An 18,641-nucleotide genomic window follows, 5' to 3' on the forward strand; every position below is an offset into this window, starting at 1 on the left:
CCTTGGTTCGTGCTTTGTCACACTCTTCAAAAGAATCATCACTTGAACAAACGAAACAATCCAGCGAGAACACAGCTGCAGATAAAAGTCCATAAAAGGGACCAATTCAGTCGTTATGCGAAGTATATAGACTAACCGGCCCACTATGTCCTTTGTTTCATATTACGGGTTTGAAGTTCTTACTGTTTGAATTTCCAAAGTAAGGCCGATATGAATAGTGTTCGGTCAGTGTTTTTGAACGTCAAAAACCGTCTGTTTAACCTTAATTATTGATACAGAACTTAGAACAGAAAGCTACAAAAGCATGCTTGTCTTGTTTTATCTTGATGAGTCTCTAAAATGGTTTTTTCGTTCTGGCATGATGACCTCACTCACAACAACTACACAAATACTTCATCCGGCTTGAAATTAAAGCAAGACTGTCAAAATTCGAAAAAACCACCAATCATATTAAAGTTTGTCATCTGCAGAAACATTTTTTTATAGTGAGAGAGGGGCTCTTCCAACGAACTCTTGCCACACAGGCAGAGAAATCTCGGCTGTGACCACTGCTTTCGATCTACAAACGTACTGTCTTGTACTTATTTTGGTATCTGCCCAAACGCTCCCAGATCACTACGTACATTTCTCGCCGCGCATATAATGATTGAAGGTTTATTTTTCAGTTTAAATTATGGTCGAACAATTTATCCAATTTCTTAGAGAATTCGTGATGATATTTAGCTTTAGCTTAACTTCGCTTTTTTCGGTTGCTTAAGAGAGAGTAAGTTTGGATTCTTACCTTTACACAAGAAACTAAGACACAGTAATCCTACAGATTTATGGCGAAATCCGAAAGCAGTCATGTTGCCAATATATGATTTGGCCCAGTACTTTGAATCTGTATTAAAAATAAAGTTTTGATCGACAGCACGGCGATTTAAACACACACTGCCAATTTACTGACCACAAAATAAACTTGAGGTATTTACAGTTACCTGACCCCTATGGGGAAAGTAAGAAAAGTGTCTGTGATTTGCTACTGGTCGCTTTTGTTTTAAGGTCGGTAGGTTTTAGTGTTTCTCTCCTCGATTTTAAAGATCGAGAGATCAGAGATTTATGCTCGCTTGAGCAGATGAAACACATGTATACAAAAAGAGGTTCGGGTTGGGGTCGAAACACCCACCCAACTAAGGTTGCCATTTCAATTATTTCGATCAAATGCGTTACGGAGTGTTTTTCAGTATTTAAATCATGATGATTTTTCAAAAATATAAATAATTCAAACGCTGGGTTTACCGCAACTTCATAGCTCGTCAAAAAAACGAATAATGAATAATGCGGTAGGTTTCCAAAGAAACTGTAGTGCTGCATCGGAGCGGGGGAGGAGGTTTTCGGAGAGAATTTGGTTTTATCAGCTGAGTTAATAATTTCAATGCCTTACAATTAAATATTTTCATAAGTGAGTGATTTTAGTCTAAGAGGTTCGCTTGCAGTAGTTGGGTGGTGACTTCTCGAGCAAATATGTCGAAAGAAAAGAAGGCTCTAAGTACAATTAGTCTATTGATAGAGCTATCAATGTAATATTTCCATTGATACACCCAGCACCAGACCTCCAGAGAGAGAAACGAATGGATACACTGATTAAGACCTTTAGAACGACATATCAATAGCCCACAGATAGGCCTACAGTTACCAGGTAAAGAGAAACCTGATCAAAAGGGTAGGTATTAAGATTGCGTTCAAAAATTGTCAATGATGGGATAGCATACAATTCAGCGGGCAAGCTATTCCACTAAGGTGGTGCAGCGGCATAAAAGGATCTGGCGACAAGCGAAGAGAGCACTTTCTCTTTAGGCGGCTCCAGGAACAAGGTGCCATTATATCTAAGATTGTGAGAGGACTTCTGTCTAACACTGATTGAATCACCGATATACAGTGGCGGTAATCCATGAATTGCCTTAAAAATTACGACTAATTTCTTAAAATAAATTTAGGCGCCTACTGGCATCCAGTGAAGATCATAAAGCGCTGGTGTAACATGGAATGCTTGCCTATGTTTATAGCAAGTCTTACTGCTGCATTCTGAATACGTTGTAATTTTAAAATCTGTGATTCAAGTAAGCCATAAAAGAGCCTGTCACAAAAATCTACGCGACTGGTAATAAATGCATGAATAAGTGTCAGAAGAATCACGAGATAAATACTTCTTAATACACCTAATGTTATGTAAATGTTGAAAGGCTGCATTACAAAATTTAGTAACATACGTTGACATATTTAACTGACTAGCTTACCTAATCTTGAGCAAATTCAGAAGAAAAGATGACAAATACAGAAGAATACAAATATAGATGAAAAGATGTGTGCTCTTTGTCGTGTGTTGGGATGATGTACCGCAAGAATTCTAGTACCATGCGTGGACCAACGGGTAAAGATGACTAACTGTGAAGGGATATACTGCGATCAATTGATCCACTGTTACCCTGCACTAAAGGGACTTTCCTCACAGGCTAAGCTATGGCCAGGCATAAGCCTAGCTGCCAATCATGCAAGACAGCCTAAACGAAAAATCTAAGACAAAGGGCTTTCCCAAAGCAGAGCATTTTGCCTCAAGAACAAACTCAAGGTCATTTAAGTGTGCATAAAACTATCCTCTCCGTCCTAGGCTTTGGGTAACTATTAGCAAACCAACCTCACACAGGCTAGTCTCTGCTCGTCAGGGAAGTATTTGAATTAAAAAAATCAATCTTCATATTTGTCATATACGTCACGAAAAATCTCAAAAGCAAAATCGCGATGGCATAAACCTTAAAATTTTAGTACTGCATTTCCTCGATTAAGCGCCCACACTCTGAGTAGCGCCCACCCCCTTGCCGAGGCCATCATGTCAAACAAGCGTTCGTTGAATAAGCGCCCTCTCCCTCCTCCCTAAATTTTTGGGATAGTAGGGATAAAGGAGAAACCTGTTTCTATTTCCACTTTATTTATTTTGATCGAGAAAATGGAGATTTCGTTGGAAATTTGTTTCGGCTTAAATCTGGTTATTAAATTGCACGATTGATCTACGCAGTTAATCAGGGAAAGGGTTGATGTGTAATGACTAACCAGTTTGGTTTGTATTGAATCATAAATTATCCATGTCTGCAAGCTCAGCAGGCATCGTCGCCATCGCTAATGATCAACTTTTGAGTAGACTGACAAAAAGTGGTTAGAAAGTCTGTCCTGCTCTTTTTTTTCTTCAGTGCCTACTGTCAGTTCCAAGATTATTGAATGAGATTATGGAATCATCTTACAAAAAGAATGCAATGCCATGATATAATGCAGCACTGAACTGGGCATCATGAAACACTCATAATAAGTCAAATGCCAAATTAAGACTGAAAGGTTGGTTCAAAGAAAAAAAAACTCAAAGAAACGTCAAACAACTAAAACGAGCAGCTTGAGAAAAAAACTCTAAATGATTACAAGTTAAAAAAAATTGCAGTGAATTTTGTCTTTACCATGAGACATTACGTTGCTTTGGCTCTTGCTTCAGATTTGTTGTTCGGTTTAGCCTCACTTAATTGAGTATTTCCTATCTCAGTATACGAGCCAGATGTAATTATCGCTTTTGGGATCGATTTCTTTGTCTATAAAACCACAGACTGAACGCGTTTGGTAAATAAACGCTGTCAATGGTTGATAGTTGGAAATCTCATAACATCTGACAGTGACAGTCTTTGAAACAGCAAATGAGTTACGGTACGTTTTCAGTGATCCTGTTTCACGCGTTTTTTATCCTATAGTCTTCCTCGGTTTACACCTTTTTAATATACCGCAACTGAAAATTGGTTTCTTTGTGTTAAACGAAATAATAGACAGGTATGATGTGTAAACGTCATAACTTACAGCCAATCCTTGATCCATTCATTTTAATGGCTTTCTTTGATTTTGCAGAAGTTTTTCCGATAATTAGGAAATTTCGTCTGCTGCAACCCACTTTTAAACAGAACATATGCCAGTCACACACGATCAAATGTTGATTTGAGTAAAATGAGAATGAAGTTGCTTTGGGTGATCTTTTTACTTCCCACCTTGCGTACTGGCGGTGAGTAGCTGTAACTGATAAATTTCACCCCAGGTTAAAGGAAAACATTTTTCCGGACGTCTGTCATATGCGAAGCCAAAACTTAAATGATTTGAAAATCGGAAAAGGTTTAAGACTGAGAGGACATATGCTCGTGCTCTGCTAAAAATAGATTTCGACTTCGAATTTGACCTAGCTAGAGAAGAGGATGTAAAAGTAACAGCCGTCACTCCCGTACCGTTCCCCGCGTTTCCCTGAGTCTTAGTTTTCACTTTGCTGTTTTTGATGGAGTGTGGGGAGGGAAGAGGTTATTGCGTAATGATTTTCCTGACCAGTGAAAATACTAAATTAACACCTCTTGAACTGTGAATTTGCCTTTCGCGATACGCGAACCTTACTGTGGTATATCCGTTTTTTTCCGTGATATGCATTATTTCAATTTTTCGATGTTCGTGAGACGTGCGCAGGACCCTCCCCCCCCCCTTTCCTCGCATCCCCTTTTACCCCCTTCTTTGATCAAGTATCGATCCATGGATTGCGTTTTTCAAGAGGCAAAAAAGAACGCTTGGGAAAAACATCGTTTTAAATTGGTTCCTTACGCTCTCAACTCATTATCCGAGGTTTTCTAAAGCACTCCAAGTTTTTTTGACGGTTCGTGGAGTTTGACGTACCTTCACTAATATATTCGATGTTTTAGACTTCAGTGTTTAATGAATCTTGATTATTAATGCTCGCCGAGTCAAACACAAAACCTGTTACATCAAACTTCTTAATTACAAAAACGCGCAGCCAGGATTTAATGAAGAGACAACTTTGCACAGTTACATAAGATTCATTTTTCCAAGTGTCCAGATAAACTAAAATTGAGAAAATAGATAAGACTTTCACAAGAAATACAACTGAATAACAAATGCCGATATGAAGTTTACCATTTTTTCAGGTCATGGGCAGGTGTTAAATTGCTTTAGGTGTGTCAGCAGTGTTTCCTGGAAAGAATGCGCCTACCAACAATATGAAACAAAATGCAGCCAAGAGAATGACGCATGTATAACCGTGAAGTTCCAGGGGAGGTATGGGGAGACTGGCTTTGTGAGGTAAGAACAATTATAACGCATAGTTCCTCAGAATGATCGGCCTGGTTTATGCAGTGGCATTATACAACCCAACCCATGTAATGGACCAATAAAAAAAATAAATATATAAATGAATAAATAAAAAGGGATACACTGTAGTTGACTATGTGTTGTACTTCCCCCTCCAACAACAACTGCACTAATATGAACATTGAATGTAAATTCTGTTTTGAGTTGGAGAGCGTGTATTCTGGATATGAGCATTTTTATTCATCTGTCAATAACGGCAACAGTTTTTCTTTATCGGGGATTATTATCTAACTCCAAAACAGCAACACCTTCTCACTGCCAAGTCTTTAATGGCCACATGCTACTATTAGCTGTCCAGTTATAAACCAATTATAGAAACTTGCAGTACCAAATCTCAATTTCAGAAACATCTCTTGATATAGTGTAGTTTGAACCCTGGGGTAGTATTTAATTGTGCGGTCAGATTATGCGGGTGAAAGTGGTACTGATGACTGTTGCCATCAGTGTTGACTGACACTTCAACAACCTCAGCAGAAATCATCTTTAGAGTCAAGTGAATAGGTTTTGTCAGCAGAGTGTTAAAAGTCCAGTTTGCAGAGACTGATTGGTCAGTTTAGCTGGCATGTTGTTGGCAATAAGACTCAAGTGGTGTAATAATAATAATAATTATAACCAGCATTTATATAGCACACATATCAAAAAGAAATCTCATGGCGTTATACAATAAGTATAAGAAATTACTTAAAATTAATTTAAAAATGAACACAATAACTGTCCATAAAAGACATGTACTGGTGTACCTGGTGTAAGTGACAGTTGTGATTGGTGAGTTTTGATCCTTAAGTCATTGTAACATTTTTTATTTTCCAGAGACTGTGTGAAGAAGAAAACATGTAAAAAGGCAGAACTCAGCCAATGTCAGCAAACAGAGCAGTGTGACTTTGAATGTTGCAGAGGTGAACTTTGCAACTCTGTCCTCAATGCACAGTCCAGCAGAATCCTGTTTATGCTGTGCATGTCAAGTCTTTTATTATTGTTTTAAATTTTACATGGACAAAGTTAGTAATTGAGGCCATAGTTAATGATTTAAATAATGTACAAAAAAAAAACCTTAGATGTATGTGCTCTGATTGGTCAGTAATAATAATACTTACAATAAACAGTTAGAAATGTTTTTTTTAATCAAAAATTTGCTAGACAGTTGTTGTGGCCTTTCTTGGTGTTTATGAGATAAAGATACTGCAGTTGTTACAAATGATAACCACCTGAGTAACATATACCAAAGCTAGATTGATTAATGTCCTTCCAAGGCTTATAAATTCATTTCATTGCCTTATAATTTTCTTGACTTATCTTTGATCATTTGACATATTCTAGAGTTGATAATTTATGGCTTACAAGTGTTTATAGGTTCTTTGTTCTCAGATGAAGAAAAAATTATTGCAGAAAATCATTATTTAGGTGCAATAAGCTGCAAACAATTTCTAAGTGTGCTTACTAGCCTTTTTTATCAATTCCATATTGAAATTTGTTTGACTTACATGTAACTCACTTCTAAGATTAGCACATCAGCATTAACTTAAGAGTTGTTCTACAAATTCTCGAAGTTCTTTGGTTTCTATTAGTCCAGTGAACTTGTTAACAACTTTCCCATTCCTAACAGCCAAAACAGTAGGAATTCCTGTAACCTGAGGAACAACAACAAGAAAACCACAAAGAATACATCACTGTATGCTGAATGGTATGCTAACCCAAATTGGATAACTTATCAAAATGATACAAAAACCACTAACAGCAGACAACCTTGACTTACTGGAATATGTGGTACATATCTTTTATTAACCAAGTTTAAAAACTCAGCAAAAAAACAGGGTTCCATAACTTACAGTAAGGACCTAGAACTTGGTGAATTAGAGAAAACAAGGTATATCTCTGGGTTCAAATAGAGGAAGATCCCACATCAGACATACTTTTAAATTTAGTGGGTGGTACAGTTAAATACAGCCTGCTAAATTGACTGATCATAGCACAAGTACTAACTGAGAGGAGTAATAAAGTACTCGATAGACTTGTCAGTACTACTTTATCAAATAGCTTCTTACTTGATATTCCAAAGCCAGATCAGAATGGATATCAATATCGATTTTAGCCAGCTCTAACAAGCCCTCTTTCTCTCCCATTACTGCATCTAACTTTGGAGATAAGGCTTTGCAAGGGCCACACCAGCTGTTTAAGAGATGAGATGTGGGTAATGTGAGTTTTAAAGAATCTACCTTTTATTACCTTCAGTGCAGAAATGACTTACAAATGGTATCATTAGGTAATAACATGATTTTGAGTGCCATTTGGTGTAAATAAGCTAAAATGAAAACTTTTCATAGACAAAAAAATTACACAAGCTGGTAGGGAAAGTGCATTTTGCAAGGGTTTCATTAAGAGCAGGCACTGGGAAAATTGACCACTTGTGAGGACAGCTTCACACACCTAGATTGGCCATTTAGAGGAATGTTTTTCCTACAAAGAATTTCAGTTCAAAAAGTTTTACCCACCTGTGAAAACAAGTTGCCCCCCTGCTGAAAACATGAATGAAACCTCTCAATTTGTAGTCTTTGAAAAAATTTATAAGTGCTTGTTTATACCCTGTAGAGCATCACAGAAAATTATGATAGTGCATGCTTGCTCATTTGTAATTTGCACTTTTGTAATTTCCAATCATGTTACAACTTAGATTACATGAAAATGCACTTGTTTTCGGCCAATCAGAAGTAAGTAACTTTTCTCATATATTATTAATAATGGTAAATGTATGTGATATATAGGTCATTTTTGTCTAATAGGGTCAAATTTGATTGAAATCTTTCTCATAATCTTTTGCAGTTTATAGGGTTCTAAAAACTTGATTCATCCAGTTGCAGTATAATTATTCAGTATTCAGAGTGAGGTCTCAGCTATGCAGTCACTGAAAAGTTCCATGGGAGATAAATGGGAAATGTTAGTTTCCTGAAGACCAGAAAAAAACAACCATAAAATAGGATAAAGAAATAAACAAAACTTAAAAATAAATAATATTTTCCATACTCAGCATAGAAGTCCACAAGGACAGGTTTGGCAGAGGCCAAAACTTTCTTCCGAAAGTCGTCTTTGTCTTTCACCTCAAACGGGGTTCTGAAATATGATGTGGTAGTGATGTGTGCTGACGTTCCAGAAAGGTACTTTGGTGAAAATAATGCCCTGTGGTGGGACGTCAGTCGATGAGCCATTCTTAACATGAAGCAAGCTATTAAAACAACATACGATGCAAGAGATTAGTAGAACGAAAATTACATCAAATGGCAAGATTTTAATGCTGTTGGTACCTACAGTATGATTGCCAAGAGCTTTCATCTTTGTCATTCATACGCTACGGATAGGATTCTTTAAGTCTTGAATCTCGTTTCGTATCCTGTAACCTCCCTAGTAAATTCTATGTCACAAACGTTCAGTATCACCATCTCTCTTAAATTTTTTTTTACTGCTAATCACATTATTTCTGTTGCAGAAAGGTTCAAATACATGTAACAGGTAAACAGTTTATTGGCTTCTTTTGCCATGAAAAACACCCTTATCTGGACTAAATTAACACCCATCTCCATTGTGTTTTGCATGTGTTTATGTAAATTACAAGTGGTAAAAAGTTGCCTTGTCGGATCTGCACCGAAAACCGAATTGAGAAGGTCGTTCATAAGCGATTATATATTGTGTTACACACTGCATAGACTAGTCATAAAGTCTTAGATACTAAATACACGTATAAAATAAGAAAAACTTTTATAAATTTTGAAAGTTCTTAAGCACAATTCAGCTTCGAATTTTTGTCAGAATTATGGATTGAACCTTACAGAATATTTACACATGGCGTAGAACAATAGTTTTTATTAGTTTCAGTAAAATCCATTTTTTTGTCCATCAAAAATCGCGATCTTTTTACCTCAATCTCTGCGCCAGCGGGATCAGCTTCTGTGAAATTTGTGCCCGATACGCTGCTCCTCGATACAATATGGTTCCTTTGTTTTACTCAGCCTCAAAGGAAACTCGGGAAGGAAATGTGGATTATTAAGGTTGCTATGCGACACTAATATGATCGAAGACTCGACCTACTGAAAGGTGACACAAATTCCACTAAAGAATGGCAGTCAAAGGACTTTCAGAAAAACAAAAAAGCTGCTTTGGCAGAAATAGTCACTGCTGAAACTTTATTCGACATTGAAGAATATATTAGACCTGAATTTTGTAACAAATCAGAAAGCCGAGAGTTGTTCACGTCGGATGTGCATTTGAACTCATTGAGGAGACGCATTGTTCAGGATGGTCATGGAAGGTGGAGGGAGATAAATCCACAACATTACTCTAGCAATTTACTATCACCATTAAGGAAAAATTCAGGAATAGCCAAAAGAGAGAGTCGATCAGATCTCAAACATGGAGCTGCTGAAACTTCTTACAACATTCACACAATCAATCCAAATTATAACAATCTTTCTATGGCCTTGAGATCCAATGTTTTCCCAGGACTTGGAAATAATCATTGGCATAGTACAACAGCTAAAGTTTACAAAACACAACACGTGATTCCAACTTCACAAAGGGAGAAATTTTTTGGCGTGCAAACTGATGAGTTTGGAAAGTGGTCAGCTGCTAACGTTCACCATGAAAGAATGAAGAAAAAGTGGGAGACATATCTTGATTCTCTTCCAAAACAGGCAGGTAACTGAGTTTATCTTTGAACATTATTTCACTGCTGTACCATGCTATGTCAAAATTTCCATTGTGTACTCAAATTAAATGAACAGTAAAGTGATTCACCAGAAAATGTTAAGCTCCAGGATAGTGGTGAATAGGCAAGACTCAAGGGAATTAGGCCTCGTGGAGGCCACTCAAACTCCCCAAACTTAGGCACATTCATACTGTCTCTCCCAAAGCTCCAATGATTACTTCCTCCAACAGGAAATAATGAATATTGCTTTTAAGTCTTAAAGCAGAGTTCAATACATTAAATAAGGTGCAGTTCTGCTGATCCTGTAGTCCGAGTGTCTGGGTTGAGGGAATATTTTCAAAAGTATTGACAGATGTTTGGGCAAACTTTAAACTGACTGTACTTTACCTTTCTGGCTGAGACTCAAATAGGTGCAAATTGTGCACGATTAGTTGGTTTTTGATCCACTAGTATAAGTTTGTTTGTTGTGTATTGGTGAATAGGTGGTTAGTCTGGTGCTAGAAGTTGCTAACATTTTAAAATTTTTGAGAGGAGTTTGTTCTAAGAGAACTAGCTTTCCAGAGTCAGACATTAAAAGTTGTTATAGCTTTAGGGAACCAATTGATAAATAATGTGGTTTGAAGGTTGAAGGTGTTTAAAAATGTGATCACTGAATAAAGGAGGTAAGTTTCCAAAGAAAATGTGATGCTGAATTGATGGGGGTTATACAGAATAGTTTGGTGTTATAAACTGAAGTAATAATGTATATTAGCCACTGTTAAAAGTTAGTAGAAGCCCTTCATTAGAGTGCAGCACTAACATATGGCTAATGCTTGAAATGCCATCTTTTGAAATTCTATAGTGGCCAATTTACATCAAAAACGTATTATGATTATTGACCTTCCAATTCCTCAATAGCACAAATGACCTTTATAGCCCATAGCCAGGTCACATTTTCACTCCTGGTAAATGATTGCTTAACAGAAAAGGGAATGTTGCAATGTGCTTCATGAGTTCTGGGTAAAATAACGATTAATTGCTGGTTCTCTTGGTCTTCCAAACAGATGGGGATATCTAATACTTGACCTTAGGTAACATCTAGTAAGTGACAAAATTTCTCAAAGGCTCAGCTCTCCAAATCCCCATGGATAGCCTCACCCTTAACATGTGGCATAACATTTAAAGGTGCATGACATGGAAATGGTTAATCAAATGAGCAGCAGTGAAACCACACTTATGTTTTAATACCTATCAAATTTAATTAAAGAAAACTGGCCTCCCCAAGAACCAAAACAAGTAACCACCAAGGTTGAGGAGCCCCCACCACAAGCAAAGGTAAAGAAACCCAACCCTAAACCTAAGGCACAAAAGAAGCAGACGCCAGTTGATGAGAAAAAAGTTGCACATGAAGATAGTGTGCCTTCAAAACCAATAGAAATCATTCAAGATGAGGATAATGATGATAACTTTTGGGATTTTTATGACAAACCTTTCAATAAACCAACTTAGCTGTGAGTGCAGTCTCTTCATTTATGTCTGTAGAGGAAACTTTTTGATATCACATAACATTACCATCATTATAACCACATATACTTAGTGTCTTGCTAGTTAGTTATTCTGTTAAGGTGATGGTACTCTGTCAACATGTAATTGAAATGATGTAAATAAAGAAAGTATTTATGACTGTGACAAACCACCCTTGTAACAATAAATGATTTTCATGTTTACCAGTAGGTGAAAAAATTTTCTATTAGCTTCTCTTAAAAGTTATTTTACAAGGTAGTTATTTTAGTGTTAATTTCCTATTTTATATGAAGAGTAAAATGTATCATAAAGAAAACAATGTAAATCAAAGTATCAACTCATAACAAACAAAAGAGAATTATTTTTAAATTAACAGATACAAGTAGTTTAGGAAATAAATTATGAAGTAATAAAAGTTCAAGTTAATTTGCACTCTTTGTCTTTTGACATACTCTTACATGTATACCCCCATAAATTTGGGAGGGAGGGAGGTTACCTGCCCTGTTTGTTTTGTTAGCACTGATCAGTTGATAGTTATCCAACCACCTTCAGTTTTTCAACAGATGTCCAACTAATTAACCTCTATTCAGCAAAAAAGACAGAACAAAACATACTACTGTGCTACTGCATACTGCCACATACTGCTGCAGACCATGCCAAGCCTGAAGAAACTTACTGAAGAGCTCTGCTAGGAAATCATAAGTTGCCTTTTTCTTTTCCCCCAATAAGTAAAGATCTAGCATTCCCTTCACCCATTCTCATTTTCACCAAAACTAGGTTTTGTAGCCACATCAATTTCAATGGCCATTGCCTTCATTTCAAAGTTACCGGTATATATACTACTGTACACTATCTATAAACAGGATGGGAATGATTTCACAAGGTTGTATTATCCATCCTTCAAAAAACCAGAGCTTAACAAATAGTTATCCAGGTGTCACACAGGTATGGTCATTAGGTTAAATTATATCCATTACAACATGTGCCTAAAATTACATCAATCAGCAAGGTTAAATCAACCACACCAAGTTCACGATAAAAACTTTTCCTAACAGTTCCTATCTGATAGAAAGTGAAAGAGCAAGATCTCTCCCCATGTGTGTTGTCTCACAAGAATACTGTCTTGTTTTAGCTCTATCCTGTACACATTTTGTATCCCAAGGAGAAAAATGTATCACTGAACATTTCCCTTTATCTTCCTTCTTTATTTCTCTTCCCTTTCTCTTCTAAGAAGAAATGCAAACAAACACATGTGCCAGCAATTCACATTGTAGACAAAATTTCATCTGCAATCTGGGTTTCAAGTGGTCCTAAAGCTGAAAAGAGAAGGCAGAATATTAACTGATGGGGATCATGCCAGAAAATCAACATCTACCTAATAGGTACATATATAAAAAATATAACTGCCAAATAAAAGTTTGAGAGGAAATCAGAAAATATGGAACTCAAAATATAATAATACATCACATATTAAAATAGTTTGAATATTGCCTTGCAAAGCAAACCATAAACAGGGAATTTTAATTACCTCCTGGTATTTCAGGAAAGACAGCATCCTGATCACCACTACTAAATATTCCAACAATATCCACATCATTATCAGAGGCACCATTGGGTTTTAATGGAGAACCTCCAGGCAGCAGATCTACCGCAGGAACAATGGTGCTAGGTATAGCTGATGATAACGTTGACAATGGATCAGCATGTGAACTTACTGATCCTGTAACAAGGCAAAACATGAAGAAATGAAGACTCCACAATAATAAAAATTTCTAATTTGCACTCCAAGTTGCTTCTTTCCTATTCTTAGATCCCAATCCCTGATAAGCATGTGAGCTTCCTAATGCTGTAACAAGACAAAACATGAAGAAATGAAGACTTAACAATAATAAAAATTTCTAATTTGCACTCCAAGTTGCTTCTTTCCTATTCTTAGATCCCAATCCCTGGTAAGCATGTGAGCTTACTGATGCTGTGACAAGACAAAACACAAAGAAATGAAGACTCAACAATAATAAAAATGTCTAATTTGCACTCCAAATTGCTTCTTTCCTATTCTTAGATCCCAATCCCTGGTAAGCATGTGAGCTTACTGATGCTGTGACAAGACAAACCACAAAGAAATGAAGACTCAACAATAATAAAAATTTCTAATTTGCACTCCAAGTTACTCCTTTTCTATTCTTAGATTCCAGTCCCTGGTGATTTGCATTTAATATATACTATTGCACATAACACTGCATGAAGTAACAGTTGTACTGTTTATTACCTTGCTCTGTTTTCCGCTTCTTGCTTTGGGATTCACTGCTCAAAGATGCTTGTTGAGAAGTTTTACTCTTTGCTTTCTGTGTATTAAGTGGGGAATTTTCTTGTTCATGAATCCTTCTCTTCAATGCAGATTTTATTTGTGCCCTTGTACATTAAATAACAAGAAACAAATTCAATATTAGTCCTGTAAGCTGAAAGACTTGCTATGCACATGTATATCACAAACAGAAGTAGTAATATTCTATCTCTCAACATATAAAAAGAGGTGCTACTTCAGTAGGTAACAAACAATTTTATTTGTCTACACCTTGAACATAAACTGTTGCTCAGTTGAAAAACAAATGCCAAAAATAACTTCCAATCAATCAATCAATCAATTTATTTAATGTGGTCAGAATGCTTAGCTAAACGCTAGTTTACAGGTACGCCACAGGTACTTACTTTACAGGTACTTCCCTTATAGTGGGAAGCATATCTCCTTTTGTGGAAGTTAACAGGTTATAAGATCAGCAACATGGATAATATTGGATACCTCAGTCAATGAAATTAAACTATTAAGTACATTGGTCAATGCTGTATGCCAGAGTTTTATTTATCGGAATTTACATATCTGCAATTTCTTGCAACTAGATTAATAGTAAATCCTTGCATTTTCATAATTCTATTTCATTTATTTCATTACAAGCAGTAAATATATAATTTTATTATACAAACATCAATAAAATACCAGGTGAGCATTTGTGCAAAACATGTTACTGTATCTTCACACTAAGATCACTGTTGTTATAATTACATATAAAAAATTGTACCTTTTGATGCAACACCTTTGATTTAGTATTTCATTGGTATTTTTAAATTAAAAAGAATATTACATGGCTGCTTGGAGATATGAAATTTCTCTTCTGGTGTTGAAAAGTATTACACAAGCTTGCTTCCCTTACTTGTGAAACATTTTTCAAGACTCCACGAGAAACTTCGTATCTCTATGCAGTCATGTAATGTCTTTTATACAATGATTAATAATGAAGAAGAAAAATAAATGGTGTGAAAACCTAAAAACCATCAAGGTGTGTTACTTTATGGTGTCTCTCAAGATAAAAGGATGAATATATTAGGTAAAAAAAAACAACCTAAAATATTTCTTCAATATGATCAAACAAAATTATAATATCTCTAAAATACATATTAAATGGGAAAAAAAGAGGTTGACGTTGTTACATTGCCCTAGGGAAAACCATGAAAAATTAAAAAATAGAATTTCTAAACGTATATGAACAAGGTATAAAAACTGCCTCCCTCTTCCCCATTCAAATGGCTGATACATTTTGAGGAAGCCCCTCAACTCACACCTGAAGCAGCTTAAAGCCCAGGCCTTAATAGTTGAGGGCAGTAGGATATTAAATATATCCTATATATATATCCTAAAAATTTGGATAAAAATAGAATTAAAAAAGAATTGCACTTTGCAGACTTTATGGTGAACATTTGGAAGTGGGTGCTAACCTGCAATAGTGCTAGACAATGAAAAGTCAATGTACAGATGGAGGTCAAAGGTAAAATCACTACTGAATGTTCAAAAAGCCTTTTAGCCAGTAAAGCTCAAAACTTCTCAACATCAAGAATAAGTCTTTCTGCTATACCTTTAACGTAATATACATCTTCATCATGTTTGATGCCAAAAGTCAGTTGATGACTATATCCCAAAGGTAATTAATTAATTTTTTTTCAATAACATCCAAATTCAACTACTTACACAGACTTGCTTTTCACTTGCCCACTGATCTTCTTCAAGTCATCTCCAAACCTCTTGACTGCACTTCTTAACATTTCAATTTCTTCATCTCCCCACTTGCCACTGTTGCTTTAACAGATTGAAAGACAATTAAAGGTGGAAGTGGAATGGAGAAAGATTTATGTCCGTATTTGGAATCTCTTATTAGGTGATAAACTCATGCAAACCTGGTGATTTGAGCTGCTGGTTATCAAACGACATTCAGTCACCCTGATTCATAAAATAATTACAGGTATAAATTATTTACCATAGTGGAGGTGAACAGTGGCAGATATTTACCAAGCCAGGAAGTGGCAAGGTACTGGTAAATATCCACCACTTTCAAGGACATTGGGGTAAATAATTGTGTCAGTGCATAACACACAGATACCAAAAAATTAGACCATTTGGTTTTATCAACTAAGTTGCTTATGTAAATTGGCCACCGTAGAGAGTTTCAAAGCTGACATTTCAAGCATGAGCCCTTCATCAGAACCAAAAAATTGGTTTATTTCTTGCAATATACTTAAAAATGGTCCAAAATTAAATTCTTGATGTATTGTTTTGTCTCATCAGCTGCTAAGAGTTGAACAGCACTTGCTATTCACTTCTAAACTAGCAAAGAAAGGTGTGCAAAAAACACTATTCCCTTGTGTGGTGTATAGTCTATTATAAAATGTCCAGAGAAATATGCACGCTGTGATTAGTCAGAATGAGTTCATTATATTTCCATAAAGCACGCACCTTGCGTCACATGAGTGCAGTGTTGAGATATAATGCACACAGCCTATGTCATCAGTATAAGCGTGTGCAATTCATAATACATTTTATAAAAGAAATAAAAAAAATTGTTCCATGAGCATTGTTGAGTTATATGAGCACTTGGGAATTTTTAAGATCACTCAAGAAAAATTCCCACTTGCTTTTATAACTCAATGATGCACTTGGTGCATTTTTATTTTTTTTAACAGTTTTTATCCATCCCCAAGATAATATTTAATAGAACAAGCAATTAAAAAGTCAAAATAGAGATTAATTGAGCTTGCATACATTTATTTCCATATCAGTTTTAAATGCCAGTAATTTTGGAAAATGTTTTTGCACGAGCAAAGCAATAACATCATCTCAGTTTATTCTCACACTAATCACTAAGCTACACTTAATGTATAAACTTGCAAACCTTGTAGTTGTTGTCAAGGGTGACGTGGAGGTATCATTATTCAGTGGATGCAGCTGCATTGTTAACTCACCCAAATGTGAGAAAGCTTCCCCAGCAGCCGTAAAAATCTCTGCAACCTAAGTTGTAGTATCTTATTGTGTTATTATCTAGACAACTCCAAAAGAAGTCACTTCTATGATAATCTCTCTACTTAGAGACTGACTCTTTCCACTAAGCCATGAACATTTATCAAGGCCTCCTCTCCAAAGCTTCCTTCCTTCCTTCCTTCCTTTAGACCCCAGTCTAATTTATGTTTTATCTATGGTGCCTCCTTTTGTGGGAAATTTGATAAAAATAAAAAGATAACCCACTCTGTTTGTAAAATGTTATGAGAAATATGATTACCACATAAGGATCAAATTATGTGTCCATTTCCAATGCTGTGAAGCTCCTCATTTCTAACAAATTATTCCTAATTAGCTTATAGATATTTATGAAGTATCAGAATTTCTCCTGTTTCAGAAGCACGATACCCTTAATGCATAAAGGAAATGAACCATCTATATCTTCAATGGTGAAAATAACAATACCCTCGTGGAGACTTGGTCTCAGAACATGGCTATTTTTCCTATAGTTGCTTTTACTAATGAAAAACTTAATACCTTTGATGCTGATGAGCTCATCTTTGAAATCTTCTGATCACTTCATCACATATCAAAAGTGACAAAATTTGTAAATGGCACAGAACTGAGACAAAAAAAATGAGTAGATAAAAAAACGAGATAGAACAACCACAAAATTTAAGAAAGTGGATGTAAACATGATCATTCGAAGTACCAATTCACAATCAGGATTCTTGACTTTAGAACTACCTTACTCAATTTGAATTCTAGTTTCATAAAATTAAGAGACGTGATCTTAATTTTAGAATTTTGAATGAGAGTTCAGTCCAACACAGAACAAGGACACTGAATTACGAAAAAGATGTCTCAAAGTGAGTAAGAATGACTTTAAAAACAGGAAATTTCATAATTTTACTTACATTACCGAGTTCTTTTCGTGGAACAAGAAACCGGAGCCCTCGCTAAATTGTAATTTGTTCTTTGCATGAATCATATTTTGGAATATTTTCTAACTACTCATAGCGCCATCGTGTCGTTTATTTTTCTTGAAACAACGAAACCTACCTTGTAACTAAAATTAGGTTAAAACATCACTCAAATCACTTACCTAGGGGTATTTCGAGAAGAAATATTAAGGAATCTCTGCAACCATACCGTTTGTTCTCACCGCCACTTTGGAGAACAACTACTTACCAGACCTCATGCGAATTGACTCTCTCTCCCCCGTTGGTCCTGGGAACGAGATGGCTTATCTGGAGGAAAGATGAAACAAGATAAAACATCTGACAACGCTTTCACATCAAGTCAATAATTGGATAACTATATTACAATATCATTAATTCAGTAACAGAGGTAGATAAAATACTCATAAGTTATATATAATGATAATTACAATTTAAAATAGTGAGGAACATTTTTCATTAAAAAAATCTAAAAGACATACATTATATACAAATAAGAAAATAAAACAGCGATCAATTATTTCTGATATACGAGGCAGTAATCTTTAAATAATAAGTACTTTGAACTAGCACGAATGTTACTTAGTAAAGTATTCCAGTCCCTTATTGTTCTTGGAAGATAACTATAAAGATAATAATCATGGTTGCAACTTGGTTGAATAGATGAAATATTATGAAACGATGTAGTAAAACACTGTTTAGGTAAGAATTAATTAGGTATTGGCAATGCAATCAAGCTATTAACCGCTAAGTAAAATAGCCTCAATTGATGAACTTTACGTCCATCCTCTAATTTATCTAAGTTCAATGATTTTAACATTTATGTAACCGAAGTAGTTCTGTCATAATCTATTTTAATGAATCTGGCTCCGCGTCGCTGGACTGCCTTAAGGGTCCCACACAGCTGAGGCATACTCCAAGTTCGGTCCGACAATAGTTGTATAAGCTAAGC

General features: G+C 35.7%; 2 protein-coding genes and 1 pseudogene across 6 annotated transcripts; 1 reads left to right on the top strand and 2 right to left on the bottom strand.

Annotated features, from left to right (window-relative positions):
* Positions 1–6,312: 6,312 nt before the first annotated feature.
* On the bottom strand, positions 6,313–9,241 carry LOC131798416 (thioredoxin, mitochondrial-like). Of its 3 annotated transcripts, none has more exons than XM_066165526.1 (5): positions 9,119–9,241; positions 8,230–8,428; positions 7,701–7,721; positions 7,254–7,377; positions 6,313–6,839 (listed from the first exon to the last, which is right to left on the bottom strand). In XM_066165526.1, exons 2-5 carry the CDS (start codon positions 8,418–8,420, stop codon positions 6,726–6,728), a joined length of 450 nt encoding a protein of 149 aa, XP_066021623.1. In that variant the 5' UTR covers positions 8,421–8,428; positions 9,119–9,241; the 3' UTR covers positions 6,313–6,725. The 3 variants fall into 3 exon arrangements, with proteins under 3 accessions (XP_066021623.1, XP_066021619.1, XP_058972044.1); XM_066165522.1 differs by having other exon boundaries at positions 7,701–7,724; XM_059116061.2 differs by lacking the exon at positions 7,701–7,721.
* Positions 9,242–9,316: 75 nt separating this feature from the next.
* Positions 9,317–11,397, top strand: LOC131798440 (uncharacterized; annotated as a pseudogene).
* A 330-nt stretch (positions 11,398–11,727) lies between these two features.
* On the bottom strand, positions 11,728–17,908 carry LOC131798441 (chromatin complexes subunit BAP18-like). 3 transcript variants are annotated; one of them, XM_066165516.1, is made up of 7 exons: positions 17,836–17,908; positions 17,268–17,352; positions 16,627–16,742; positions 15,429–15,530; positions 13,677–13,819; positions 12,936–13,127; positions 11,728–12,723 (listed from the first exon to the last, which is right to left on the bottom strand). In XM_066165516.1, the coding sequence occupies exons 2-7, from the start codon at positions 17,286–17,288 to the stop codon at positions 12,671–12,673; spliced, it is 627 nt and encodes a 208-aa protein (XP_066021613.1). In that variant the 5' UTR covers positions 17,289–17,352; positions 17,836–17,908; the 3' UTR covers positions 11,728–12,670. The 3 variants fall into 3 exon arrangements, with proteins under 3 accessions (XP_066021613.1, XP_066021617.1, XP_058972069.1); XM_066165520.1 differs by having other exon boundaries at positions 12,936–13,082; positions 15,429–15,536; XM_059116086.2 differs by having other exon boundaries at positions 15,429–15,536.
* Between the last annotated feature and the right edge of the window lie 733 nt (positions 17,909–18,641).

The sequence above is a fragment of the Pocillopora verrucosa genome, chromosome 1 (genome assembly GCF_036669915.1).
Source record: "Pocillopora verrucosa isolate sample1 chromosome 1, ASM3666991v2, whole genome shotgun sequence".
NCBI lineage: Eukaryota > Metazoa > Cnidaria > Anthozoa > Scleractinia > Pocilloporidae > Pocillopora > Pocillopora verrucosa.